The sequence below is a fragment of the Mercurialis annua genome, linkage group LG3 (assembly GCF_937616625.2).
Source record: "Mercurialis annua linkage group LG3, ddMerAnnu1.2, whole genome shotgun sequence".
In the NCBI taxonomy this organism is placed as follows: domain Eukaryota; kingdom Viridiplantae; phylum Streptophyta; class Magnoliopsida; order Malpighiales; family Euphorbiaceae; genus Mercurialis; species Mercurialis annua.
In genome coordinates, this window is record NC_065572.1 from 29,587,159 (window position 1) to 29,596,532 (window position 9,374).

The window sequence follows — 9,374 nt, forward strand, 5'->3', positions numbered from 1 at the left end:
AAAACCAAACGTTTCCCCTTTATAGCAATTTAAGCCAAACGTTACAAAATAAATCCAAACATTTCTCCATTTTAGCGATTTAAGCCAAACGTTTACAAATGTAACGAAACAAATCCAAACGTTTCATCTTTTTAGCAATTGGAGCCAAATGTTTACAAACATTACGGAACAAAACCAAACGTTTCCCCTTTTTAGCAATTTAAGCCAAAAGTTTCACCTTTTATAGCGATTTAAACCCAACGTTTTCAGACGTTACAAAACAAATCCAAATGTTTCGCCTTTTTAGCAATTTAAGCCAAACGTTTACAAACGTTACAAAATAAATCCAAATGTTTCACCTTTTTAACGATTTAAGCCAAACGTTGCGAAACAAATACAAACGTTTCACTTTTTTAGCGATTTAAGCCAAACATTTACAAACGTTGCGAAACAAAACCAAACGATTCACCTTTTTAGCGATTTAAGCCAAAAGTTTATTAACGTTACAAAACAAATCCAAAAGTTTCACATTTTTAGCAGTTTAAACCAAACGTTTACAAACGTTACTGAACAAAACCAAACGTTTAAAACATTAAGAAACAAATCCAACCGTTTCAAATTTTTAGTGATTTAAGCCAAACCTTTTACAAAAGTTACGAAACAAAGCCAAACGTTTACAAGCGTTACGAAACAAATCCAAGCGTTTCACCTTTTTAGCAATTTAAGCCAAACGTTTAGAAACGTTACAAATCAAATCCAAACGTTTCACCTTTTTAGCGATTTAAGCCAAACGTTTACAAACATTACAAAACAAATCCAAACGTTTCACCTTTTTAGCGATTTAAGCCAAACGTTTACAAACATTACAAAACAAATTGAAACGTTTCCCCTTTTTAGCGATTTAAGCCAAACGTTTACAAACGTTACGAAACAAAACCAAACGTTTCACCTTTTTAGCGATTTAAGATAAACGTTTATAAACGCTGCAAAACAAATCAAAATATTTCACATTTTTAGCACTTTAAGCCAAACGTTTACAAATGTTACGAAACAAATCCAAGCATTTCCCCATTTTTGAAATTTAAGCCAAACGTTTACAAATAATACAAAACAAATATAAATGTTTTTCATTTTTAGCGATTTAAGCCAAACATTTCCAAACGTTACAAAACAAAACCAAACATTTCACCTTTTTAGCGATTTAAGCCAAACGTTTATAAACATTACGAAACAAGTTTAAAACGTTACGAAAGAAATCCAAACGTTACACATTTTTAGCGATTTAAGTCAAATCTTTACAAACGTTACGAAACAAAATTCAAGCATTTCTCCTTTTTATCAATTTAAGCCAAACATTTATAAACGTTGCGAAGCAAATCCAAACGTTTCACATTTTTAGCAATTTAAGCAAAACGCTTACAAACGTTACGAAACATATCTAAGCGTTTCACCTTTTCAGCAATAAAAGCCAAACCTTTGCACACGTTACGAAATAAATCCAGGCATTTCACCTTTTCAGCAATTTAATCCAAAAGTTTGCAAACGTTACGAAATAAATAAGAACGTTTCATCTTTTTAGTGATTTAAGACATTTACAAACGTTATGAAACAAATCCAAACGTTTCACCTTTTTAGCGATTTAAGACAAACGTTTGCAAAGGTTATGAAACAAATCCACACGTTTCACCTTTTTAGCAATTTAAGCCAAACGTTTACGAACGTTACAAAAAAAATCCAAACATTTCACCTTTTTAGCAATTTAAGCTAAACGTTTACAAATGTTATGAAACAAATCCAAGAATTTCCTCTTTTTAGCGATTTAAGCCAAACGTTTACAAACGTTATGAAACAAATCCAAACGTTTCAACTTTTTAGCGATTTAAGCAAAACGTTTACTAACGTTATGAAATAAATCCAAACGTTTCCCCTTTTTAGCGATTTAAGCCAAACGTTTACTAACGACACGAACCAAATCCAAACGTTTCACGTTTTTAGCAATTTAAGCTAAACTTTTACTAACGACACGAAACAAATCCGAACGTTTCACGTTTTTAGCAATTTAAGCCAAACGTTTACAAACATTACGAAACAAATCCAAACATTTCTCTATTTTAGCAATTTAAGCCAAACGTTTACGAACTTTAAGAAACAAATCCAAACGTTTCGCCTTTTTAGCGTTGAAGTTAAACCTTTACAAACGTTTCGAAACAAAATCAAGCGTTTCACCTTTTTAGTAATTTAAGCCAAACGTTTGCAAACGTTACATAACAATTCCAAGCGTTTCACCTTTTTAGCAATTTATGCTAAACGTTTACAAACGTTGCGAAACAAATTCAAGCGTTTCACAGTTTTAGGTATTTTAGCCAAACGTTTACAAACGTTACAAAAAAAATCCAAGCGTTTCCCCTTTATTGAAATTTAAGCCAAACGTTTACAAACGTTACGAAATAAATCCAAATGTTTCACTTTTTACGCGATTCATGCCGAATGCTTACAAACGTTTAGAAACTAAACCAAATGTTTCACCTTTTTAGCAATTTAAGCTAAACGTTTACAAACATTACGAAACAAATCCAAACGTTTACAAATGTTACGAAACAAATCCAAACGTTTCAAATTTTTCTTAAATTAAGCCAAACGTTTACAAACGTTACGAAACAAATCCAAGTGTTTCAACTTTTTAGCAATTTAATCCAAACGTTTACAAACCTTAGGAAACAAATACAAGCGTTTAAAACGTTACGAAACAAATCCAAACATTTCATATTTTTAGCAATTTAAGCCAAACGTTTACAAACGTTACGAAACAAAACCAAACGTTTCCCCTTTTTAGCGATTTAAGCCAAACATTTACAAACGTTAGAAAACAAATCCAAACGTTTCACCTTTTTAACGATTTAAGCCGAATGTTTACAAACATTTCGAAGAAAAAAAATCAAACGTTTCACCTTTTTAGCGATTTAAGCCAAACGTTTACAAACTTTACTAAACAAATCCAAACGTTTCACCTTTTTAGCGATTTAAGCTAAACGTTTACAAAGGTTACGAAACAAATCAAAATGTGTCACCCTTTTAGCAATTTAAGCAAAACGTTTATAAACGTTGTGAGACAAATCCAAATGTTTCACCTTTTTAGCGATTTAAGCCAAACGTTTACAAAGGTTTGGAAACAAAAGCAAACGTTTCACCTTTGTAGCGATTTAAGCCAAACGTTTATAAAGGTTACGAAACAAATCCAAATGTGTCACCTTTTTAGAAATTTAAGCCAAACATGTACAAAAGTTACGAAACAAATCCAAACGTTTCACCTTTTTAGCGATTAAGCCAAACATTTACAAACGTTACGAAACAAATACAAACGTTTCACATTTTTAGCCATTTAAGACGAACGTTTACAAACGTTACGAAACAAGTCCAAACGTGTCACATTTTTAGCAATTTATGCTAAATGTTTACAAACGTTAAGAAACAAAACCAAGTGTTTCACCTTTTTAGCAATTTAAGCCAAACATTTTCAAACGTAATGAAACAAATCCAAGCGTCTAAAACGTTACGAAACAAATCCAAACGTTTCATCTTTTAGCAATTTAAGCCAAACATTTACAAACGGTATGAAACAAATCCAAGTGTTTCACCGTTTTCGCAATTTTAAGCCAAACGTTTACAAACGTTACGAAATTTCAAACGTTTCCCCTTTTTAACGATTTAAGCCAAACGTTTACAAACGGGATATTAAACTCTATAGATCACTAAGCTTTCCTCAAATTACAGAAAGGTCACTAAAAAAACTTTTGTTACAAAATGGTCATTGAACTATGCCTTTTATTACAAAGGGGTCCAGCCATCTAAAACGTTGCGTTTTAAGCAAAAACGCAACATTTTTGCTTACGTGGCAAGCAAAAATTACAAAAAGGAACATAGCTCAGTGACCTTTTTATAATAAGAGATCCAGTGACATTTTTATAATTCACGAAAAGTTTAGTGTTGTTTTTGTAACAACATAAACATTTTTGTAGTAAAAGGTATAGTTCAATGACCATTTTGTAACAAAAGTTTTTTTAGTGATCTTTCTATAATTTGAGTAAAGTCTAATGATCTACAGAGTTTAATATCCTTTACAAACGTTACGAAACAAATCCAAACGTTTCACCTTTTTAGCGATTTAATCCAAATGTTTACAGACGTTACAAACAAATCCAAACGTCTCGCCTTTTTAACAATTTAAGCCAAACGTTTAAAAACGTTATGAAACAAATCCAAACGTTTCACCTTTTTATCGATTTAAGCCAAACGTTTACAAACGTTACTAATTAATACCACATTTAAAATGTTACGAAACAAATGCAAACGTTTGACATTTTTAGCGATTTAAGCCAAACCCTTACAAATGTTACGAAAAAAAACCAAATGTTTCACCTTTATAACAATTTAAGCCAAACGTTTACAAACATTACGAAACAAATCAAAGCGTTCCACATTTTTAGCAATTTAAGCCAAATGTTTACAAAGTTTCGAAAAAAATTCAAGCGTTTCACCTTTTTAGTAATTTAACTCAAATGTTTACAAACGTTACAAAACAAATCCAAGCATTTCACCTTTTTAGCAATTTAAGCCAAACGTTTACAAACATTACGAAACAAATTCAAAGGTTTCACCTTTTTAGCGATTTAAGCCGAACGTTTCAAACGTTACGAAACAAAACCAAACATTTCACCTTTTTAGCAATTTAAGCCAAATGTTTACAAACGTTGCGAAACATATCCAAACGTTTCCCCATTTTATCGATTTAAGCCAAACATTTAAAACGTTACGAAACAAATCCAAAAAATTCACATTTTTAGCGATTTATGCCAAACGTTTTCAAAATTTACAAAACAAATCCAAACGTTTCGCCTTTTTAGCGATTGAAGCCAAACGTTTACAAACGTTACGAAACAAATTTAAACATTTCACCTATTTAGCGATTTAAGCCAAACGTTTACAAACATTATGAAACAAAACCAAATGTTTCACCTTTTTAGCAATTTAAGCCAAACGTTTACAAACGTTACAAAACATATCCAAACGTTTCCCCATTTTAGCGATTTAAGTCAAACGTTTAAAACGTTACGAAACAAATTCAAAAAATTCACCTTTTTAGCGATTTATGCCAACATTTACAAACTTTACGAAACAAATCCAAACGTTTCACCTTTTAGCGATTGAAGCCAAACGTTTACAAATGTTACGAAACAAATATAAATGTTTCATCTATTTAGCGATTAAAGCCAAACGTTTACAAACATTACGAAACAAATCCAAACGTTTTACCTTTTTAGAGATTTAAGCCAAACGTTTACAAAGTTTAGGAAACAAATACAAACGTTTCACCTTTTTAGCAGTTTAAGCCAAACGTTTATAAACGTTACGAAACAAATCCAAGCGTTTGACCTTTTTAGCAATTCAAACGTTTACAAACTTTACGAAACAAATCCAAGCATTTCACCTTTTTAGCAATTTAAGCCAAACGTTTACAAACGTTAAGAAACAAATCCAAACGTTTTACCTTTTTAGCGATTTAAGCCAAACGTTACAAACATTATAAAACAAATCCAAGAGTTTCACCTTTTAAGCAATTTAAGCCAAACGTTTACAAAAGTTACGAAACAAATCCAAGCGTTTCACCTTTTTAGCAATTTAAGCCAAACGTTTACAAACGTTACGAAACAAATCCAAGCGTTTCACCTTTTTACCAATTTATGCCAAACGTATACAAACGTTACGAAACAAATCCAAATGTTTCACCTTTTTAGCGATTTAATCCAAACGTTTACAAACGTTACGAAACAAATCCAAATGTTTCACCTTTTTAGCGATTTAAGCCAAACATTTACAAACGTTACGAAACAAATCCAAACGCTTCACCTTTTTAGCGATTTAAGCCAAACGATGACAAAATGTTAAGAAAAAAATCCAAACGTTTCACCTTTTTAGCGATTTACGCCAAACGTTTACTAACGTTACGAAACAAATCCAAACGTTTCACCTTTTTAGCGATTTAAGCCAAACGTATACAAATGTTATGAAATAATTAGCGATTTACGCCAAACGTATACAAACGTTACGAAACAAATCCAAACGTTTCACCTTTTTAGCGATTTACGCCAAACGTATACAAACATTGCGAAACAAATCCAAACGTTTCACCTTTTTAGTGATTTAAGCCAAACGTTTACAAACGTTACGAAACAAATCCAAACGGTTCACCTTTTTAGCGATTTAAGCTAAACATTTGCAAACGTTACGAAACAAATCCAAATGCTTCACCTTTTTAGCGATTTAAGCCAAACGTTTACAAAATGTTACTAAACAAATCCAAATGTTTCTTCTTTTTAGCAATTTAAGCCAAACGTTTACAAACATTACGAAACAAATCCAAACGTTTCGCCTTTTTACCGATTTAAGCCAAACGTTTACAAACGTTACGAAAAAAATCCAAACGTTTCACCTTTTTAGCGATTTAAGCCAAACGTATACAAACGCTACGAAACAAATCCAAACGTTTCGCCTTTTTAGCGATTTACGCCAAACGTATGCAAACGTTACGAAACAAATCCAAACGTTTCGCCTTTTTATTGATTTTCGCCAAACGTATACAAACGTTACGAAACAAATCCAAACATTTCACCGTTTTAGCGATTTAAGCCAGCGATTTAAGCAAAACGTTTACAAACGTGACAAAACAAATCCAAATGTTTCACCTTTTTAGCGATTTAAGCCAAACATTTACAAACGTTACAAAACTAATCCAAACGCTTCACCTTTTTTGCGATTTAAGCCAAACATGTACAAAATGTTACGAAACAAATCCAAACGTTTCGCCTTTTTAGCAATTTAAGCCAAACGTTTACAAACGTTACGAAACAAATCCAAACATTTCGCCTTTTTGGCGATTTAAGCCAAACGTTTACAAACGTTACGAAACAAAACAAAATGTTTAAAACGTTACGAAACAAATCCAAACGTTTCACATTTTTAGCGATTTAAGCCAAACCTTTACACTAACTTGTGTATATAGTACCGCGAGGCCAGTTCGTACGAGGTACAGTAGCTAAAGCCCGCGAGGTTTTGAACAGTTAGTGTAAATATTTGTATATATATATATATATATATATATATATATATATATATTGTGTATATTTGCTTCCGTTGTGCCGTGGTATTTGTTTATTATTTGCGAAAAATTTATAGTGGTCTGAGGCTTGCTACGGGTTCCGGAGCTACCACTTCCGTTCCCCAGCGCCGGTTACTACTCAATTATTTTGGGTTGTGACAATGCTGGACCTTAGTTGCTTGTATTTGTTTGATATGTGTATTAGCAGTATGTGGCATAGCGCGCGAATCAGGGTTATTAAGCTAATAAGTTATTAGTATCTGCGTATACGAACGACTGAGGCAACTAAGTGTTTACTACTTGCGCTAAAATTACTAAATGGTTATTTGCTTACGAACTAAGTGCAGTTGGATTAAATGCTAAATGATTACAGTATCTTATCAGTTAATATTGGGATTGCGTGTGGAAATGGGCTCAGATGCTCGCTTATGTTTGAAATTGTTTCTTTTAAGCATGTCTGGACAGAACGGAGCTCAGTCACATGCTGCTGAAGATCGGAAGGAAGTAGGCAAACCATCTGGTGTCCATCAGAACGGATTCCACGCAGATATTAGAAGATCGCTAGAAATTTATCAGAATGGCTATATGTCTGTATCAGAGATTGGTAGTTCTTCTGGAGCCAGAGGTAGAACCCATTCGCCAGAAATAAAGTATAGTGAGAAAGAAGAGGATCATGAGGAAGATCCGGAGGAGGATCCTGAAGAGGATCCAGAGGAGGACCCAGAAGAGAACCCAAAGGAAGAATTAGAAGAAGAGGATTTTGAGGAAGAGGAACTGTTAGATGAATCAGACATTGAAAAATATAAAAGTGAGCATTTCTGGTCTAGGGTGTGGAGATACCGCAATTTGAGAGAAGACGCAGAAATAGCAAACGATCAGGCACAAATAGCTCTAAACCAAGTTAGCAGGCAGATGCTCTCCTTCTCTCCGAGGAATGCTAACAGTAGGGCTGTATTCTTCTGATTTTCTACGAATGGTTGAGGGAGTCCCCGATCTGAACGAAGATAACACAACTATCAACCGTAGATACGTCAGAGGCTTAGGACCTGAGTATGGTGAGCTATATGAGTATGTAGGTGAACATTTTGGGACGCTTACTATGATGGCCCGTAGGATCGAGACTAACTGTCAATGGGAGGGCGATCCTGTTCGACCCTTCTATTTTAGGCGTGAGTTTCATCCTAATTACGTCAACCCATCCTCTGGTATTAAGACTAACCCCCACTTTGTGCATAGAGGCGGAGGCAACTCCGGTAGAAGAGTTAGGGGCTGACACACTGGCGTAGTCATTAGGGAACCTAGCGTTCCGCATCAGGCACCTCAAGGTATTAGCGATTTATATGCTTTCTGTATTTGTGTTTATGTGGTTGAATTACTGTATATATATGTTTGTTGCATTGCATAATAGAGTATAATAATTAGGATATACCTATAGGATAATACTTCAGATAGCGAAAAGCTATAGGAAGAGATGTCGCCGGTGACGTACCTAATAAAAGAACATATAAACATGATTTACGATAGCAATCATATAATAAACAATACATAATACATTATCGCGAACGTGATTCCTATATTACGTTCTAGAAGTCGTAAAGGAAAAGATGGGCTACTAAAAAGGGAATCAATGTAGAACATCGGTACCTGCGTTTGTATATGACATGATACAGTGTATCGAAGCAGTGGATGTAGTGATTACAACAATAGGGAACTTTGACTCGAATTGAGTAATCGGAGATATGGAAAAAGAGGTGATATGACAGAAGAATAGTCAGGGAAAACGGCAGTAGGTGACATCAATATAAAAATTTGAAATGTACTCAATAATAATAAAGAAAGCCGTTAATAGTCGCATAGTGTACAAACTGGGATAAACTTATGTTTTACGAAAAGTATGAATTTTTTTTTAAGATTTTTCAAAATACAATTGTGCTCAGTCATCGTATATGACATCGCATAATCACGATAGGACTGCATAAAAGAATAATTTTCAAAATCTTAGATCATGCATCATATCTTTACAAAGATAAAGAAAATGCAATTTTGAGCAACCCTTTAGTGATGAGAGGTGTCATCACTCTGAGCTACAATTGTATGAACGATTTCAAATGATTTATGAAAAGTAGTTTAAAAAAGCTGGCCAGCCAAAGGATGTTTTGAAATCTTTGTGTTCAGTAAGTGAACTCAGATGTGAAACTCTGGATCGGATAATAAACGATTCTTAATAAATGAGGATAATACT

General features: G+C 33.5%; 1 protein-coding gene across 1 annotated transcript; it reads left to right on the forward strand.

Annotated features, from left to right (window-relative positions):
* The first annotated feature begins 7,585 nt into the window (after positions 1–7,585).
* Positions 7,586–8,418, forward strand: LOC126672475 (uncharacterized). Its single transcript, XM_050366425.1, has 4 exons — positions 7,586–7,652; positions 7,731–7,940; positions 8,041–8,187; positions 8,369–8,418. Exons 1-4 carry the CDS (start codon positions 7,586–7,588, stop codon positions 8,416–8,418), a joined length of 474 nt encoding a protein of 157 aa, XP_050222382.1.
* The last annotated feature ends 956 nt before the right edge of the window (positions 8,419–9,374 follow it).